The sequence below is a fragment of the Cornus florida genome, unplaced genomic scaffold, assembly GCF_030987335.1.
Source record: "Cornus florida cultivar Cherokee Brave unplaced genomic scaffold, ASM3098733v1 CherokeeBrave_3.0.0_Hap2_Chr02, whole genome shotgun sequence".
Classification (NCBI taxonomy): domain Eukaryota; kingdom Viridiplantae; phylum Streptophyta; class Magnoliopsida; order Cornales; family Cornaceae; genus Cornus; species Cornus florida.
Genome location: NW_026775572.1, coordinates 65,570,268 through 65,591,355, shown reverse-complemented (window position 1 = coordinate 65,591,355; position 21,088 = coordinate 65,570,268). Strand labels below are relative to the sequence as shown.

Below are 21,088 nucleotides of genomic sequence, written 5' to 3'. Positions count from 1 at the left end.
GAAATGATCACATTCATGAAATGGTTGAAGTAGCATGAATTGGAGATGAGAGAAAATCGATTAAGATGGTTTCAACGTGTACAGAGAAGAACACAAAGTGTGCCAATTAGGAAGAGTGACATAGTCCACATAGAGGGTAATACTAGGAGAAGGGGAAGATCAAAGTTAACGCGGGTAGAGTTAGTAAGGAAGACATGTTAACATATGGTTGACTGAGGTTATGATCTTAAATAGTGCAGAATGGAAAAATAGGATTCATGTGGCCGACTCCAAGTAGTTGGGACAAAGGCTTTGTTGAGTTGAGTTACTATAGTCACAGCACAGTGAGCACATTGGGAGAAACAATCTCTCACAACCTGAGGGAATAGGCAACAAGAAAACTACCTAACATGCTATGGTAGCCGAACCTCTCACGATCTGAGTGGACTGACCCAAACGAAACAACAAACACTCGCATTCTTCTTTTTGGTACGTTGCTATGAGCAACTCTAGTGCTTGATCTTGGGTCTTAGGTGTGGGTAGAATCATGATAAAGAAGGCTCAGTGGTTGTATAGTTCTCAAGCGGAAAGTCATCTACTTGCAAAGTAGATGGAGTGATTTAAGTGGCCCTTCGTGCGCCAACATACATCCAGCATAGAGTGATGCATCAGAATGAACATGGAACTTCTGATTGCCTTCCTTCCAAAGTTTCCTAACTGCAAAAATAGGAAGCATAGACGTGAAGTGTCCAGCTTGGGATTTTCTGTGAGACCTGTTAAATTGTTGGGACTAAATGGAAGCCGTTTGGAAGGATTTGATATTGAAAAGGCAATCCAAATAGTTCCAAACTTCCATAGCATGCTCACTTTCAGATTGTCCTAGCTTGAACTATTCTTTGGCAGGGCATTTCTGCCTGTGACCGCCTTTCCTACTAAAAAGACAACCTATCAAATCTGTCTTTTTTCTAGACTAGACATGTTGGATTTATTTTAGGGTTCATACATACATTGATCTAGTCGAATAACTTACTCCAGATAGACTACTCCTAGCATATCTTCCTGCCCCCTCCCCTGGGTTCTTTCTGCTCGGTTCCACAATCAATCCCGAATCCTTTATTTGAGGGATGTCATATTCTGCGCTCTTCTAATTGCTTAGAAGGGTTCAGGAACCCCTTTACATCTAGGGGTCATTGAAGCTCTATTCCGTCTATTCAGGAACATGTTTATTAAGTGGTTGGCTGTGAAACCCATCAGAGTCAAAAAAATCCCTGTATTGGCAATCTTCAATGGACTACTTTTTCGATGTCTGTCACATGAAGAAGCCTGGCAAGCCTTGCAAGAAGTACACGGTTTTTGTCGAATTTTATTATTTGTGGGTGTTATTGGTTTCAGGTTCTCTCGAGGTTCTTTAGAGGGCTTATTTTCTCAAGTCATGATTTCTTGCCATTCTTTTTCTAATCAAAACCATGCATCACGAGTTTGCTCAATCCCATGTAGGGATGAGTGAGCATAGCAGGACCAAGGTAGATTGCTAACTCTCACCATTTTCCAATTGAGCCGCATGAATGTAAAAATGTCCAATTATCTTCAAAGAGTGATTGCAGAATGCTCTAGCAACCTTCTTTCCATCTCTTGCTTTGTTTGCTTTGCTTGCTAGCTAGGAGGGTAGCGCAGGCCAAATACAGAAGCCCTAAGAGCTGCAGTAACCACCATTATCACCAAAGAAAAGCAGCCAAGGGAAGGAGGACTGGGAAGGAGGAGGTAAAATTCCATGCCCAGGTTACTGGAGTGGGATTTCTCATAAATGTGCAACAGGCCTTGCTATTGGGGTTCATACTTATGGCTCTCAAGAGAGCCACAGACTAGTCAAGGTGAAGATTTTTTTGTTCTATTTCCAGTCTGGAATAACAATAGACTGAACCAACCTTTTTGATAAGCCAGATTAATTATATGGCAGGAAACTATAAGTTTCATTCAGACATTACTTTCTTCTCAAGGTTTGGTGCTTGAAGATGAGATCCTTGATACCATCGGAGGTAAGATAATAAGATGCTTACAAATCCTCCTAATATGGAAAAAGTTCAAAAGGTGATTTTTAGCATGTCGGCGCACACTAACCCAAAATAGAGGCCTCCCCTATCATTTAAAGCCTGATTGCTTTCCGGTTCTTTTTAAATCTTGTTGGGATTACATAAAATAAGATCTCTTCTAGCAGATCACTTATTTCTTCAGTGAAGGTACGATCCCTCCTTCCATCATTGCTACTTTCCTTGCGTTGATTCCTAAGATTTTTCCCTGGGACTACCTCTATTTAAAGGCAATCGAAAATCAAATCTCTGGATAGAATATAAAAAAAAGGCAGTAGAAGATAAAAGCATTGTTGTCCAGTGGAGGGTGGCTTATTTTGCTTAAACATGTTCTCTCCTCGATGCCTATACACCTTCTTGCAGGGATTCCAGCTCCAAAGGGAGTTCTTGACTAGTTGAAAAAATGTTAGCTAACTTTTGGTGGGGTGGTGATGAAGACAAAAGAAAACATCACTGGATATCTTTTGATACTATGTGTCTTCCTATTTAGGAAGGGGCTTTGGGTCCCCCTACCACTTGTACAACGCCGATGCGCTGGCGAATTCTGCTTCAAAAAATGTTTTGGTCTAATTCTGCCTTTATAAAAAAATATGCTTCAATTTCGATCATTGTTCATCGAGCGCTCTCATCTGCCTTCTATGTATGCCTTTGTAGTCATTATTGGGAGCAAATGAAGAGAAGCACAAGAACCCCTGCACAAGGAAACATAACTTCCCCATAGGTCATTAAACCAAGCAATCAATTTGGTTGGAATTGACAGAAACCTACATTTGTCAATTGACCGTTACCAATAGAAAATGGAATGAAGTCATGGGGAATTATAAAGACAGATGTGCCAAATCAAAACCTTCTTCATTATTGGAACAAGATCGCTTCGCTTTGGAAATATAGGGATTTCATGGAGAGCTGCAAACTTTGATCTTGAATGCCCTGGGCATGGCACCTTGTGCGTGTCTTAATTGCTCATTGGCGCATAGCTTCATTCTTGCATGGCTCCTAACCTTGTTAAGGAAGAAGTAGGGGCCTGAAATTGCCAAAAGAAGTAGTAGCCGCCCATCCCACATGAAATTCTCCTACGGTTAGCCTATGATGTACAACTGTAGATTCTGGTGCTCTTCTGGTCTTTTTGGCTTAGGAGTTGATTTGTGTGATCAACCCTTAGGTCAGGAGTTCTAGGGTTGGTATAGAGAGAGGAGAGAACACTCACTCTGGTCAGTATGTAGAGTCACCAATCCAGTAAGTCAACGGGAAATGCCTGTAACTCAGACAGCGTCGCTAAGTAAGACAAGAAAGCGCTTCGCTCGGTTGTCAGGTGGGTAACTAAGGTTGTGGTGTGGAATGCTTAATTATACAAGGGGCTGTATGCTGACCAACTCGGAAGAAAGAAAGCAGCCCCTTGTATAGGTTGGTATGTGCAGGTAGCATAATCACCCTGATATCATATCTCCTCTAATTTTTGCACGTTGAAGAAGAAATCCTGCCCATAATTTTTTAAGATTTATGGAGAAAAAATCTAAAATGAGAAGCAATGGACCCATTCAAAGTAAATATATTATTGATCAACTTGTGCTTTACAGATTGATTGCTTTTATGTCTACTATATTATAAAAATTGTACATAAATCTGTCCTGTGAAGGCTTTGAGGGGAGACTCCAAAGCTCATTGCTGCTGTTTAAAGGAGATGGAGACTGCAATCTGAAGGGACTGAAAATGTGAGGGTTCCAGTTCAAGAAGGATTAGGAAGCTAAAAAGCTTTGTCTCTTCAGTTAACTCTGATGGGAGGGGGCAAGACAATGGTGTAGAAGAAGAGTGGGGGGCGAAGGGAAGGGAGCTGTTAATTTCCTTCTCCCAATCATTGTGAAACTACAAGGAATATCATGGAATTTTTGGGAAATTTAGTTATCCATACAAGAGAGTCTACTTGAAGTCAGTTTTGTTCGAGTCATGTGATAATGTGGCGTGTTTGTAGGAGAAGAAGATGGAAGTGATCACAAAGATCTAGGAGTCTGTGGGTGGAAGATTTATTGATCGGGGCAGTTGGTGCTGCAGAAGGAATCCTTTGATGTAGTATAGGGTCAATAAAAGATGCAACGAGGGGTTAACTTTTGGGGATATGGCGAGGGTGAGGACTAGATGGGAAGGAGTTGGTGTATCAAGAGGACGTTAATGCGGTCAGATATGGAAGTGTTTGGGTTCTCAAGGATTACTATGGTCATTAGGGAGAGTGTTGAACAAGAAAGTTTTATGGGATGAAAAGATAGAATAATATGAGATGAGAAGAGAAGAGAGGAGGGGAATAGAAAATAGACGAAAATGGGTGAGAGAGCAAGAATATGGGTGGGAAAAGACACAGATCTTTTAAAAGACAAATTCTTTAAATCAAGTCTGCATAATTCTATTAAATAAGGGCCTTTATAAGAAACAAACTAAAACCCCTAAAGTGATACCAAATGGTTGTGGAAGTACGTACGTGAGCGGGATAGTGTGTGGAAAGGGTTGTTGAGAGAAAATTTGGACATGAGAGAATTGGGTGGACCTCAGTAAAGGTGAAGCTCTTATGGGTTTGAGTTGATGAAGGCCATTTGGAGGGTGAAACCATGAGGGAAAGGAAAAGAAATTATAGGTAATTTCATTTTCTCTTATTTGGTTGTAGTGGGGAAACTGTGAGGAAAATAAAATATGAAGGGAAAAATAGAAGTGGATTTTTATTACTTTGGAGAACCCACATTTCCTCACGAAATAGTAAATAAACACGGGAAACCTGTTCGGAAAGGAAAATTTTCGTTTCTCTTTGTTTTTCATTTCCTTCCCACTTTTCTTCACAGTTTCTGAGAACCAAACACAGACTAAAGAGTTATCAACTGTGCCTGCTGGATATGTTTTTTGTCATCATTCTCACCTTTTTTTTTCTTTTTTTCTTTTTTTTTTTTTGTGTGCGCGCGCAAGTGACGTCATTCACATGTTGCAACCAAAGAAACGTTCACGAAGAGGGAACAAATTTTCTAGGTTTGATAACTAACTAGTGACACTGTCTTGGCAGAGTTCAATATGAACTGTATGTGCCAGTCACTGGATTCTTTCTTATAATTTTTCCTGCCCAAGACAATAGTGGTGCATCGTAGTGAAATTTGCTTTTCTAATGGCATGTAGACCGAACTTACACTTCTCTGGAAATTGTAAACTGCCTAACGTAAAATTCCTGTTTTCCATGTTTTCTTTTTGACAATTTTGCTATTTTCACTGCTGAGTTGTGTTATTTGTTTATTTGCTATTATGGTAACAAACTAAACAATTCTGTAGCAACTGAAGGAAATTTTAGCAAAACAGGTCGAGTTGGGTTGCGAAGTTGCAGAAATACCGTCATACTATCTTTCAGATTCAGAGAAACAAGTGAATGGAAGGGAAGCAAATCAAAGGGCAATGACTAAGAAGGAGAGGTTCCAAAACAAGTTCAACAAAAGAGGAAGATTCCGGCAAAATGACCGGCTTGCCAAGAAGCAACTGTTAGCAGACCACGATTCATGTAATGTGCATGATCAAAACAACCGGTTTCCCAAGAAGCAAAAGTCAGCGGATAACAATTCATCTACACCATCTACTCTGAGCACCAGGCAGCCAACTCTTTTGCAGAGGCTTCTATGTGCAGATATCAGGAGAGAGAAAACCCGCTTGCTGCAGGTTTTGAGGTTTACGGTGATGAATTCTTTCTTCAATAAATGGCCTAAGGAGCCTCTGAGATCCCCCTTGGTAGTAGTTAAACAGACTGGGTGTAACAGTGATGTGGTTGACGAGAAATGTCCGAATATGGGAAGTGGTGTTTCTGAAGGAAGTAACTACACAAAGATTGAAGCACATGAGGATGTAAATGATGATGATGACAACAATGGTGGTGGTGGTGGTGACGACAACAACGACAATGCCACTAATGAACATGGTTCTTATGTTAAAGAAGTGGCTCATTTTACTAGTTTAGAAGGTAGTACTAGGAACGAAACTGAGGAATGTGAGGAGGAAGAGGGAGAAATCATTTACTAGTTTCTGCATGTGTATATAACAGACCATTTCTGGAAACAGAATTGGGCAACCTAGTAGTGTTTTTTTTGTTTTTTTCAAGTTGTTTTTGTAATATGCCTTCACAAATGGAAAGAAATTGTGAAAACATTCCTGGAAACAGAATTATGCAATTTATGTTTGTTTAGGAGAAATCATGATTTCTTGTATTTTTTATTTTTTTTGGCTTGAATCATGATTTCTTGTTTAGTTGCTCGGGACTTCTGGTAAAATCCAATTCTGTGAGAAGCAACCCATGTTGCTAAATTCTGTGCCAAAATTTTTTTTTTTCTGAAAAAAAAATAATAATAATAAATTTCTGTGCCAAATTTACCATATGATCTACGAGGAAAATTGTTGTGCCATGTAAAAAAAAATATAGTATATATATAGAATCTACCAGGAAAAATGGTTTTTAATTTTATTTAAAAAAAAAAACAAAAACATACCCTCATATGTACATTGAACAATAAAAGAAATAAAACAAAAAAAAGGCAAGGCTCCAAGGCCTGATAGCACATACTCGTCCTGAAGGTGGCTTGATTTTAAAAGTAGATAATTTTGGATTTCAACAAATTTTTGTTTCTCCCTAGATTGAGCTATTGAATATATCATAGGAATTAGATTTATTCCATCTTCGAGTTGACATATTATTAAAGCTTTTAAATTTATTTAGCTTCAAAATTTCTTTACCTAGGGTTTACTTATTTTTATGTTTTTTAAAATTCTCTCGTCTCTTTTTGTAGGCTCTTTTTCTTTCTTCATAGCAAAATCATTAGTACACTCATGACACTGATATTTTATGCGTCCCTTTTTATCACAATAGTGCATTGGACGGAGATAAATTTATTTGACATGAATTTCAATAATTTGGATCAGATTTCATGTTTGCATAAACTTTATATTAGGGGAGACTGTGAACTAAGATAATCGATCCATTCAATACCAAAAACACATTTTTAAAGACTGATTTTACATTTGATTTTGTCTCTCTAGGCCTTTGAACTTTGGAGGCATAGATACACATAGTCGTGCAACCGGTTTTCAACTTGTATCATAAGAGTCCTCTCATGGAGAAAATATACAATGTGTCCAGTGCATAGGCACATCTTAGCCGTCCCTGTGGGCGCCTGTACAATGGCTACAATGCACTACTACACCCATTCCAATTTCAAAATCCCAATTTGACGCTGCCAAAACAAACACATTATGAAAGTTGCAGCTAATTTATCGAACACACACATGTACACCCAAAGAGAAATAAGTCAAATAACTGCAGTTTAGTCAAGAATATATATATATATATATATATATATATATATATATGATAATTGAAAGCAATCCATTCATCCATTGGACCAACCTCTAAGGTCACCGGCAAAGTAAAGGCACTTCAGTTTTCATCAAGAACTTAAATGTCATGGTTATTTGACTTGCATTTAAATTCACTTGGGAACCTGCTCTGCCAAAATATATCTGATGCCTAATAAAGGAGAATTTCTCATTAATACAAACCATTGGCAAATTTTGACCCGAAGAAGACGGTATTTCTGCTGAATATCTTATCTTCCAGGCTTCCAGCACCACCAAAACTCGAAAAATAGCCCTGCCACAGTACAAGATTGTGTCAGAGCGCATCGTACAATCATAAAAGTAATCTATGAAGAATCCTATATTACAGGAAGTCAATACAGTAATTATATTCATACGTAAGTCATTGTAAAATATACAATTAGTCACTAAATATTTTCAAATGAAATACTTGTTACTTGCCGAACAAAATAAAAAATAACAATAAAAATCGAAAGCTTGATTCACGAACACTAATTATTTCACTAAAAACATACAACAATCCACATGGGTACGTTAGTAATCATGGCATTATATAAGAATTGATTGGTTCTCTTGCATATTTTTCCCTAGTTTCACAGTACTATTTTGCAAATTTATTATTCCCATATTTCTAGATTCAAAGGTCCTATAAGATTCTAGGCTCCCCTAGGTCCCATCATCTGGAATGACAATCATTCCTAAAACTAAACTAAACGATACCTGTAACTATGGTTTTAAAAGCTACAGTAACAGGCACTATATATTGTGTTTATTCACTATCTATGAGTCTCGTTTTACCATCTTCCCTCACTTAACCAATCTCAGGCCCAAATAGAAGATGAACATGGGTACTGCAGTAAATGGTCAGTATCGAGCCATGAGTTTTTCACATTATAATTTATAATGAAACCTGAGAAAGGATCAGTCGTCCATGTGGCCAAACTAAAATTCTTAGTTCTGCAATAATGGATACTAAGTTCTTCGTCATTGAACTAACAGATTCTTTTTCCGTTCTAAGGAAACAAATGAAAATACTTCACAGATAAGATTCTCATAGCATTTTCTAATAGCATTATAATTGCTTCTAACATTCCAACTCTTGTCTTTTTGGATAAGATTCTCGACAGCAATTTTCCCTCAATTAAGTCTACATATTTGACAATACTCACTCTCTTAAATTAATCCACAAATGGTCAATTAATTACCAAGAACAAAAGCATACCAGATCCATATAGTTTACAGAATCACTGCCAAAACCTAAGGAATTGGGAGCTTCTATTTTTAGGCTATGTTTCTCTCTCTGGAAAATTGTCAAGTTTCTCATAGAAACCATGGATCCGAAAGCTTGCAAGAGTATTCCTAAACCAGATAATGTCAAGGCATACCAGATGATTGGTTTAGAAGCTCAGCCAGAATATAGGATGAGCGAGTTTTCTAGCTGTTCAGAATCTGATTTAGGATTAGCAGACATTCAAAAAGCTTTTGAATTTTGCCATGAAAGCAAGAGCTAATATCGCTGATCTAATTGCAGCGGATGCAGCTGTGCAGTTGGCTGAAAATTTGCTCAAGACAGGTGTGATTGTGTTTGTCATGTTCAAACTATTGAGTATTTTAGTACAATATATGTTGGCCAATTTCTATCCAAAATGCTTGGCGTTGTATTTTTGTCTTTCAAGTCAAAGTTAAGGATTGAAGTCAACCAAATTGACCCAAGCTCACCAAAAATAGAACCACACAACTTAGGACACAGTAGAGGTGGTAAATGGGCAGGTCAAATAGTGGTTGTGACCCAAATTCAACCTGTTTGTAGCAGGTTAAATATGGTTTGGGTCAACCAGTAATGACCCACTTTTTTTTTTAGGAGGAAAAAAAATAATTTTAAGATTTCTTTAGGCTAATTCCATCTTAAATTACTAAAAAAAATTGAAAGTTATATTAATTAATATTGAACTGCGTTGAATACAAGGTAGTTTAAAACAACAAAACCTCCTTGATCTAAGAATCCTTCCGGAACCAATATTATTTTTTGAAATTAGACTACAAATCCAATTTGGCATCGATTGACCCGTTTCTCACTATTTGACCCGTTTGTTGCAGACCTAACCGTTTGCTGCAGCCAATAATACAGCGTCGCTCACTCAAATATGTTGTTGTCATCTCATCTACCTTGTCTTAATCGATTCTCTCTATTCAAAATGAAATCATGTTTGCTATATCCAACAATATGGTGTCTCTCTCTCTCTCTCTCTCTAACTAACTAACTCCATGGAAGCCAAAGGTTCAAACCTCTTCTTCGTAAAACCCAATCCAAGTTCAACAACAATGAATACAATAGATTTCCTGGACCACCTCAAAGCCTACCTCGCAAAGCGTGACGGCATCGACAAGCTTCTCAAGATCTCATGCTACACTACCAAGATCATCCTCGCCTCCTCCGTCCTCCCCGAAACCTAACTCTAACTCCTAGTCTCAATAGCTTTGAGTCAAGCATCGGCATGAGTCGATGTCATGTTGGTTGGCCAAATCGGGCTTGATCGATGTCGAGAGATGTACCTTTTGCGGATAGAGAGAAGACAGAGAGAAAGAGAGGCGCTAAAGAAGGGAGAGGATGAAGAGAGAAAATGAATAGTAGTTAGGCCCGTTAGGGTTAGAGAGGCGCTGCAGAGGATGAAGAGAGAAGATAGGCATAGAGAGATTAGGGTTTACTTTAAAATGAACGGATTAGATGGGTTGAGTATTGGTACCCAGATTCAACCCGATATTTATCCGATTATGTTTAAATGAACCCATTTTCAACCAGAATTTTAAAATTAATGACCCAAATCCAATTAATCACGAGCGAGTTGGTAACTGTTTTGCTGGCCCTAGGACACAGAATGTGTTAGAAAACTAAAAGTTATTTTAAAAGGGTTCTTACATTTTTATTAGTGAAAAGCTCAAGTTGGTTTAAAAGATAATTTTAGAAGGCACTAACAATTAGGACAGTGAGCTTGATGCATCGGTACACTGGTTTTATACACTAGTTTTAAAATTGGTACACTAGTTCAGAATCATATGCGTGATTCATTTATGTTTTTTAAGATTAATTATCTTGAAGTATGTTTTGAAATTTTAAAATAATTGATTGTTATGTTATGATGTGGTTAGATATTGAAATGTAGTTCTCATATTTGTTTCCGTCAAAAAATATTTTCTTTTGTGTTCCAAGAGATTACAAAGAGTTAAAAGACTACTTTACAAGAAACCAGAAAAAACAGAAGATGAAACTCAGTTGAGCTTATTAAGTCATATTGTGCATTAGATTTTCAAATTGGGGTTAAAGCAAGTGAAATTGCTCAGCAGGAAAATGTGCACCGATACGCCTTGAGAGTGCATGGGTAGAGGTCACGTGGTAAGTGTAATATACAATTCCAAAGAGTTCTGTACAGGTACACCTTCAGCATGATTAGTATACACATATTCATCCTCCTTAAATAATTTTTTGAAACAATCTTTGTTATAAATAGGAGAGATTACACTCGAGCTGAATCAAAAGTTGTATCATCATCTGCTAAACCTAATCCTTGTGCCTTTAAGACTAACGACTCAATCTTCTTTGTAATCATAGCATTCTTGATGGCCGGAGGTACTCACAAACATGCAATGAATAATCCTGAAGTTTAAATTCAGCTAGACCATCTCACAGAGCTACCTCATCTTCAACTCCAATAGCTTCACCTGAATGTCCAGTGTTATGTTGTCAATGCTTCATGCCTCAGAAGGTATATGGAAACCAATCGCCACCGTCCATCATATGTGAGAGAGAAAGATTTGTCTCAATCCCATGTGGGAGGGTATTCATTCCAAAATAATTTAGAGGAGGGGAAATGAACCAATGTTTCTTTAATCAAAGAAGAGGCAGCAGACTATATGCGACTCTTCTACACCAACATCTGTGAGTCTAGCCTTGAATAACTTTCTGTTGACATCATAGTGTTAGCTATTAAGTACGGACAACATAATCACCTTCCAATTTGGTCCTCTACGTATCTTTAGAATCCTAAGAACACGAAAGGAAGTCATACTTCCCACAACAATACTCTTGTAGATAGTCAAACTTATCGACTTACAAAACTTAAATTTAAGAGAAGACGTGGTGCATATTAGGAATTAGGAAAGAATGGAAAAAGAGAATTCATGTGACTGTCCCCATCCATATGGGATAAAGGCAAGGATGATGATGATGATAGTCAAACTCATGTTCGAAATCCTTAGTAGTCATCCTGCTTTCACCAAAAAATTCCATTATCCACTTTGTGGTCCTAACATCACCGCGCAAAGAATTTGATGTTGCATACCTACAAAAGAAACCATACCCCGTCACCACATGGAGTTGCTTTATCACTTTCCATGGACTCTATTAACCTTTGGCAACTATATTGAAACAAATTATTAAGGCCCTAAATGTCAACCTTAATGCAAAGATGAAGCGTCATGGTGACAACCTCCCTCTAAATGCAAAGATGCATGCTCCAATGAAAATCATTGATCTCAAGGTTGAGAAAGTCAATTAGAGTCAAAATCCTTCTTCTGAACTCTTCACCTCCATCTCAACCTTCTTCCAGTAGACCAGAAAGTCATAGGGATCCCAAAATTCCCATGATTGTGAAGAGTTGTATAAAACTCTCTCTCCAAGCTTTGAGATTGCATCGACATTTTGGAATCCATTCATGTTGACACTTATTGGGACATCTAACAAGTAACGGACTACTAGAAGAATGAAGAGCACAATGAGGGTGATGAAGATGATAAAGATGGTGGAGCAGCAGAGTAGTTTTAAGGTGTTTTGATGTAATTTTGGCTTACATGTCTTATATTTTTACTTTCGATGCATTCTCACTTATCCAAAAAAAAAAAAAAACTACTTTGCTTTAGTTTATGCTTACTATATATTACATGTTTCTATCATGTGTTGGCTTCTTTTGCAATGTAATTCTCAAATTTTATGAATTAAAAAACCAACTTATCTTCTGTGTCCGAAATGCTCAAATTGCGCTTTTCCGTTCACTTGCTATTAAAGCTCTGTTGTCATCATAAAATTAGTTAAATTAATGCATAAAGTAAAAATAATAACTGATAAAAAAATAAAAGACCATAATATTAATATTTAATCTAGTTATAAGAATAATAACTTGTCAAGTTTTTCAATTGAAGGCAGGCAACCAAAAAACTGACCTACTTCAGTGAATGGTTTATATATTCAAGCCAAAACATTAATTTTACAGGTGGAATGATGTTGGGTCAAAAATTGTCACCCTACCTACTTGTAAATATAATATTATATATATATATATATATATATATTGTCACCCCACCCAGATGAGCTATATATCTGCCTATCTCCCACCACTGTCTTTCTATCATTATCTCTTCTTTCTATCATTTCTATCATCATCTCTTCTATAAACAAACTAATCTTGATATCCTTTTTTTTCCCCTAGTTATCTTGATATCCTTTTCCTAACAACTCTTCTTCATCTTTCTCTCTCCCCTGTATCTCCAATCCACAATTCCTCCCATTGGTCAATTCAACTCTCATTCACCAAAATCCTCTTATAAACAGCGGTAACATGGAATATATAGTTTTGAAGTACATTCCATTCCAATAGGTAAACTGGTCTAACTAAACCAGGGGATAGGAATGATCATTCTATATGCAACCAAAAGGTAGTAAGGAAAGTGGATGGTAGATCTAAGGCTCCATCTATGATACAAGAAGTGGCAGCACAAAGTGGCTCCACTCGTAGCTTTACATGCAGCACATTCCAGGGAAAGAAGATAGAGGGCATCAATCATCAATAAAAAGCCATGGAAAAGGAGGATGAGTCAAGGTAAGAAGTAAAACATTATGTTTCTCCCAGGGAAATGAAGCCCATCCTAAGATTGCCCAGGTGGTCAAATTAAAAGGCACCATAAGAGGGATGTTGCACCATTGAATGGCAAATACTTGCTCGGCAGCCAAGTGACGTTTTGGCGCGTCAGTCCTCTAATATTGTTGAAACTAGTAGTGGATAAGACCTCCCATTCCTCCTTCAAACAAAATGATAGAAGAGGAAAGGTAGCCAACGTAGGTCCAATGGCTTGTGGCATGAGTAAAGGTAATCAAAACAGACAAGATGAATTGAATTTGGAATATATTGTATTGTTGACCTAAAGGTTTTATACCTAAGGGTAATCAAAAACATTTTGATGATGACAAATCATTGAAAGTGTTTTGTTAAGTTTTGTATTTATTATCTACTTGAGTTTGTGCTAAGAAGGATAAACACATATATGAAAACTCAAGATGAACTAATGGAACGATGGCAAAGACCAAGAAGGATCCAACACTTAAACAAGATATGCTTAAAGCTCAAAGATATTAAAGACATAAGACAAAAGACCTCTAAAGCCAAATGACATGAAGTCAAGATAAAGACTTCTACACAAGAACAAGAGGTATTAAAATCAAGATAAGCAAGTCATGAACATCTCAACCCATGCACATCATTCAAGATCAAGATATGGGTAGATCGGCTTGGGTGAGTAACTAGAATTTAATGTAAAGTTAGTCTTTTTTTTCTTTTTTTGATAAGTAAGAATATATTATTAAGCGTTCAACAGGGAACGCATCCCAAAAGCTACACAAAGGCCGAAGCCAAAAGAAAGAGGTCCTAAGGACTCAAGGAACCCAAAAAATCAACAATCTCCTCTAAAAGATTTACAATTTCTCCCCAACCCCCAACTAAAAGGAGAACTAATAACATGAAATTTCAAAGCCCCAATGGAAGTTAGTCTTGAAGTAACTCAATTGAAAGCTTAACTCTTGACCTTAGGACCATAGGACCTTGCATATCATTCATATCACTTGAATGTCCCTACAACATAAGCAATTGGCCTTGAACCTCATTCATATCATCAAGAGGCCTTTGCTGAGGTTGAGTTAGTTCAAGCTTTATAACCCTTGGAACAACCCAGCGATTGAGAAACATGAACCAGGACCATGTGCCTAATTCATATTATTTGGGTTGGTCTCTAAGTTTAATACGAGGCTTTGAACTTAAGTGTTTCAATCTTGAAAAGCTTCAAGTGATACTGAGACGATCTCCAAATTGGAATATCTTTAATACTCATGTTCACAAGTAGTAGAGTCAAGGATCTTGGATTAAATTGATTCATAAACATGATAATGGTCTCGAGACTGGAAAGGATTAGGACTCTAACTTATCATATAAATCCTTAAAAGTCCTAAAGAAAGTTGGAATGTAATTGTGCCTTTACTGAACTCAAGATGGAGTATATCATATTGTATTATTTATCAAAGAAGAGTATCATATTATATCCGGCCAATTCAATCAGCTGCTCAAGTGAGTTTAAATCAACTCATACATTTGAGTGGCATCTCTTGCTAGAGCTTTAAACATCAGTCTGCTTATGTGAATTTAAGTTGACTCATACATTCTAGTGGCATCTCTTGCTAGAGTTTTAAACATCAGTCAACATTTGACATTATGTTGGTGACCCATACAAAGTAGAGATTTGCCAAAGGCTAACTCGTGAAGTCAGCTAACTAATTCTCTTGGATTAGTTACTAATCAAAAAAAAAAAACTCTTGGATTAGTTGACTGAAACTGTCTAGTGAGTTTAAACACACACAAAGGATAATTGCGACAGTCGACTTATCTACTTAAATCAACAAATTGTTCTAGCCAAACAAGTCAACTACTCTATGGGCAAAGTTGACAGTTCGATACAGAATTCAGATTCTAACAGCTAGTTCAACAATCCCAAAGCATACCATTTGTGCCTAACAGCTATATCTTTTTCAATTTTTTTTTGACAAGTAAGATTTCATAAAGGCGCTCAAGAGGGGAGCGCTCACAGGAGAATACACAAAACGCCAAAGGGCAATGAAGAAGAAGGTGATCCACTGTTTCCTCCGACTTCTTACATGTACAACACCAGTTGACCACAATTTGCCTTCTCTTCTAAGGTTGTCAAGGGTGATGATGCTACCGAGGGCAGCACACCAAGCAAAGAAAGCCACCTTCAAAGGAGCTTTCGAACTCCAAATCGCCTTCCAAGGGAAAGGACCCGGGGTCACCGTCAAGCTGTGGTAGAAATCCCTAACCTCAAAGACCCCTCTTGGCTCGCCCACCCACACCATCTCATCCATCCCCACACCCTCCACCGACTGTAGAGCAAGGCTAAAAAATCAGCAACCTCCATAAGCTACCAATCATGGAACTCTCTACAGAACTGCACGTCCTAAGTCAACCTCTCGTTATCGAGACGAAAACAATCGGAAACCGGGGCATGAGAATGTGAGGAGATCTTGAAGAGCCGTGGGAATCTACGAGCTAGCACAAAATCCCCACACCAACGGTCCTCCCAAAACCTGACGTGACTCCCGCTCCGAACCTTGAATCGGATACGTTTAGAAAACTCATCCCACATCTTTGAATGGGGCTATAAATGCACCTTGAGATGATATTCTTAGGTGAGCAACACCAAGAGAGGGCTTGAAATTGAGAAAAGTGTGAAGAATCACTCTCACACACTTATATACATCACACGAGTGTAAGAACAATATATTTGTATATCTATGTTCATATTCTACTATGGAGCACACATTTCTTCATCTACCATTTGTAGAAGCTACCGTGGAGCTTTTAACTTGAGTATCTTTCATGAGTAGCACCACTAATGAGCTTTACCACTCCTATCTATCATAGGTTTTCAAATCCTAGAGATGAGCTTTCAACTTGAATATTTTATGTATTAATTCTAGGTATATGGACTGAAATTGTACAAATATATCTATAGAGAGATATTTCTTTGTACACACAATTCACTCTCATCCTTTAGGTGAGAGGGCAGAGGTATGCTCTCGACCTTCATGTGAGAGAAACTCTCAACCTTCGAGTGAGAGGATAGAGGCTTATTCTTGGCCTATATGTGAGAGGGTTGTGGTTTCCTCTTGACCTGAAACAAAGAGGGGGTTACTTTTGAGTCCGTAAAAGAGAGAGTTCCCAATGATCTCGCAAAAGTGATGCAGTTTTACTCTTCGCCTGCAATGAAGAGCACCAATGAGAATTGGAATGAAATCCTCAAGTGGCCTGCTTGAGGTGAGAATGTAGGAGGTTTGCCAAACCTCGTTAAAAATCCCTATGTCAACTTTTCTATCCCTCAACTCCTTTACTTAATGTCCACTCATGTTAATTTATTTTGAATGCATGAATGTATGATAGTTAAGGTTAGATGAGCTTAGACGCATGCTTAGTTTATATATTTAATTTACATGCATGTTAGGATAAATATATGCTAGGCTATAAAAGTAGCATTACCATGTTTGTTCAATTGAGCTCAAGTGCTTGCTGATATCAGTATATCTAGTATATATATGTGTGTGTGGATTACAGATGCAAGTATGTTTAGTACTATGCCTTACATTATATATGTATGTGGTGTGTTTGCATCATAGGCAGCATTTCATCACAACCATCACACTTCACTAATCAAGCCACAAACTATAAACAAGAAACTAATTCAACGAAGAGGTAGAAACCAAACCAAGTTAGCATTACCATGTTTGTTCAATTGAGCTCAAGTGCTTGCTGATATTAGTATATCTAGTGTATGTGTGTGTGTGTGTTTAGATTACATATGCAAGTATGTTTAGTACTATTCCTTAGATTATATATGTGTGTGGTGTGTTTGCATCATAGGCAGCATTTCATCACAACCATCACACCTCACTAATCAAGCCACAAACTATAAACAAAAAACTAATTCAAGGAAGAGGTAGAAACCAAACCAAGTTAAATAATCTAGAACCAACTTGAGCCTTAACATCCATCCTTCATACCAAGCCAAACAACCAACCATCCTAGTTAGCCAGGACCATCCTTAGGAGTTCACCTCTAGACTGCCAATTAGGTTCATAAGATCAACCTAGACTCCAACCTTATAAGTTCAGTCTTAGATGTTCACTTAGGTTCCATCAACCATAGAACTCTAACTTTAGGATCCTTAGATAATTCTGCATAAAGACCCAATTCACCCCCACTCTTTGGGTCAATACCTGGGCAACATGTACTCGTCAAGTATAAATTAACGGAGAACCGACAGTGTGTCATGAAACTGAGGATGTACAATATGAACAATAAAGATGGAAGAATGCTGTTTTTAGCATTCCTGCAAAAATTGTTGAAGAGAGAGTCGGAGATGAAGCAGAGTTTCTAAAGCTAAATTCATCATGATCGTCTTCTTCTCGTTCTTCCTCCCCTCTGTCTTCTTTGTCATCGAATTGCCTTTTATCTTTTTAACTTAGCTTTTATATGTCATTAGAAAAATTATTAGTAATTAGAAGTGTACTTTTCACATGCTTAGTCAGAGTTTATCCATCAAATGCACTCGAAGTGTAATTTTTTTTTTTTTGATAAGTAAATGCACTCAAAGTGTAATTAACTAACAAAATTAGCTACCATAACTCAATTTTATAATCCAATCAGACCGCAACGATGACAACTAGTCTTGGAAGTTCTGCTACACGAATATGATCAGAACCAAGTGCATAATGGCAAAGTCATTTATGTGGTTGCGTGTCAAGCAGAAAAATCACAGCAAAGGGTCTGAGGAAAATTTGACAACTTTCTGTTTGGTCAATTTACGGGACAGAAGTATGCCAAATAAAGAAAACAAGCTTCCTCCTAACTAACCCCTTCAATAGTTTCGATAAAAATGGAGACACAGCAGTGGCATTCAGCCTAGCTCAATCTAGCATTAACCAGCTAATGGAAAGGAAAAATTGAGAGTACCGTCACCCTAATTGAAGAAGCCCAAGAAAGAAGAATTATGACTCATCCTTATGTATAGTTGAAAGATCAGATTAAGTATTGTTGATGCTGATTTTCTAAACTGCTTTAGTTTAGATTGAGAATTTTGACCATAATTTCTCTCAAACTTCAGTTGCAGGAGTTCGGATTTTTGGAATCTAAGAAGTTTGGAGTTTGGACACGTGTGTTATGACCATGGGAATCGGCCAACAAGAGTGAACTATGTGATGAACTATTATGAACACCTTTTACTCTTTTAGTATATGACAGGAATACAATGCAAAGACAAAAATATAGCCAGAGTACTACATAAAATGCAATATTTTCCAGGCTTCGTAAAAGATATAGAAAATTTATCATCCTCCTTGCCTTAATCTCATATAAATGGGGTCAGCCACACGAATTCTCTTTTTCCATTCTATTCCATTACAAGCCATCTCTCTAACAAAATGTTGCATGTTTATATCTTACCCATGTCTTCCTTTTCAAGGATATGCCTCGCCTATGCTACTTATTATTTGTGTTAGGGTTCCAAGAGTATTGAGTGTTAGTGCAATCAGTGTTTCTTTGCAAACATCAGTGAGTACTTTCATGCAACATTTGTAGAATATAAGATTCAGCAAGTAGCCAGAAGTGACTTACTAAAACTATAATACATGAAAAAAAAATAAAAAATAAACATTTTAGGCAAATCAATAATCACGCACCTGATCACTGCTGCTGCTGTTGCTGATGGTTTGGCGGAGGCTGCATACCCGGACGAGGCGGGCCAAAAACAGGAACACCACCACCACCAGGGGGAGGTGGCATACCCGGACGAGGTGGTGGGCCAGGCATTCCTGGACGCTGCGGAGGCGGCGGTCCTCTCATCATCTGCGGAGGCGGAACCATCGGCCGCTGTCCAAACTGAGGTGGCATTTGGAACTGTCCAGGCGGACCAGTACCCGGTCTCGGAGCAAACTGAGGTGGACCTCGCATCATCGGTGGAGGCCCCGGCTGGCCCGGATACGCCTGCACCTGCCCAGGTGGCCGAATCACCGGTGGTGGGGCATTCTGGTACGTCATTGGCGGAGCAGAGAGCTGGGGCATAGGCGGGCGCGAGATTTGGGGCTGCATCATGCCCGGTGCAGGGCCACCAACACCGCGAACCGGTCCCGAGAGACCGGGCTGGGCCTGGACAAGCGGCGCAGTAGGGATTCCACGGCCAGCGGGACGGGCAACGCCAGGACCACCGGTGGCAGCAACGGCCTTGGCACGAGAGTCGTCGGGAGGGGGAGGGCCCTCGACGGTCATTGAAATGACCTCTTCGCCCCTGAGGAGGACGAGGCCTAGGGTTCGGCGGTCCAGTCGATCTTCGTTGCTCTTGTTGCTCCCCTTGGTTGGGGGTAGTTTGCGGAACTCTTCGCAGTCACCTAGGACGAGATTCATGTGGCGATCGAAGGCCATGAACTTGCCGACGAGTTGGCGATCGTCCTGGATTGTGACTCGCATGCGGTAGTTGATGTGCTGAAGCATCTTAGAGCTCTTCGACATCGACATTTTGACGGATGGTTCTTTGAAATTTGGGTTTTGGGGGGTCTGTTGGAGAAGAAGTAGTAGACGGAAGAGTGGAGGAAAGAGAAGGAAAAAGAGTACTAGGGTTTTGCTGAGAAGAGTTCTGTGACAACGTTGGAGCGAGGAGGGATGGAGAGAATAGAAGGAGGGAAAATAAATTAAAACAATTATTAATTCTTAAAAGAAAATAATGATATGTGATAGTCTTTTTATTAGTAGTATTTTTTTAAACAGTGGTGGAAAGAAAATACTTAAATATTTCATTTTTATTTTTTTTTCACCGGAAAGTATTATTTTAATTTTTTGAATAATAAGGATAAATGGGGAATTCCCTTTTTGTGTTATAATTCTTTTTCTTCCAAAAAGTTAAACAAGTGTACATATTTATATTTATATTTATACTATTATTAAAACAAAAACAAAAATTTGTATCAAATAAAGTAATTGTCTTTAACTAGGGTACATGTAGTAATAAATTATTTTTTTACAATTTATTATTAATTATTTTTTCATGTGTTTTTTGGTAATAGCATGGCATAGAATTCTTGTTTGGATTCCATTTATAAAAACAGTTCTCAGTAACAGTTTCTAGATAATCAGAACAGAAAATAGTTTTCAGTTATTTCAGATTTTAAACCTGCTTGGTTAAGAAAATTTACAAAATAGTTTTCGAAAAACAAAAACTCATAAAAACTATTTGGTTGTATTTATTAAAAATAGTTTTGTGAACTAATAAAATAAATATAAATATTATTGTACCTCACTTTTTTATTTATTTAATTTATGATATTAACTATTAATGTAATTTAAAAAATAAAAAATAATAAGTGTTGGAGGTGAATTCATTTTAATTAGTATTCTTAACTTAATAAAAGTTACACAAATATAATTTATCAAGTTTAATTAAAACTTGACTAAATTTAAGTGCAATAAAAGAGTTACATGAATTACTTCAAGTGTCGTATGCACTTTTAGTTGTACAAACATTAAGTTTAGTGATACATAACCAAAACAAAATATTAGAGAATTACAGAAATAGCTAATCAAGGCAAAACATTGAAGAATTATAAAAATAACTTCATCTAGCATTACCTCTGAATGATGCCCACATTTGATTCGTCAGATGAGTTCTAAAGGCTCTCATTTGTACTGCACCATCATCAGATAAATTAAGTGTATTCAGTACACTAACATTACTACTGCTACTATTCCCCTAATCAATGACATTAA

At 37.8% G+C, this 21,088-nt stretch overlaps 2 protein-coding genes across 5 annotated transcripts in view; one reads left to right on the top strand and one right to left on the bottom strand.

Moving 5' to 3' along the window:
- The window catches only part of LOC132295184 (uncharacterized), a 28,053-nt gene extending 21,767 nt beyond the window's left edge, over nt 1-6,286 (top strand). For 2 of the 4 annotated variants that reach the window (XM_059793342.1, XM_059793343.1), the window contains exon 8: nt 5,367-6,286. In XM_059793342.1, the coding sequence (XP_059649325.1) occupies nt 5,367-6,101 (735 nt within the window). In that variant the 3' untranslated portion in view covers nt 6,102-6,286. The remainder of the gene's footprint in view (nt 1-5,366) is intronic. The other 2 variants (XM_059793344.1, XM_059793345.1) reach the window with 2 other exon arrangements.
- Nucleotides 6,287-7,377: 1,091 nt separating this feature from the next.
- LOC132295185 (uncharacterized) lies at nt 7,378-20,040 on the bottom strand. Its single transcript, XM_059793346.1, has 2 exons — nt 19,012-20,040; nt 7,378-7,722 (listed from the first exon to the last, which is right to left on the bottom strand). Exon 1 carries the CDS (start codon nt 19,841-19,843, stop codon nt 19,016-19,018), a length of 828 nt encoding a protein of 275 aa, XP_059649329.1. The 5' UTR covers nt 19,844-20,040; the 3' UTR covers nt 7,378-7,722; nt 19,012-19,015.
- Nucleotides 20,041-21,088: the final 1,048 nt, after the last annotated feature.

What these genes read in the sequence shown, in the direction of transcription:
- LOC132295185 (XM_059793346.1), bottom strand. Translation starts at nt 19,843, where the DNA reads ATGTCGATGTCGAAGAGCTCTAAGATGCTTCAGCACATCAACTACCGC.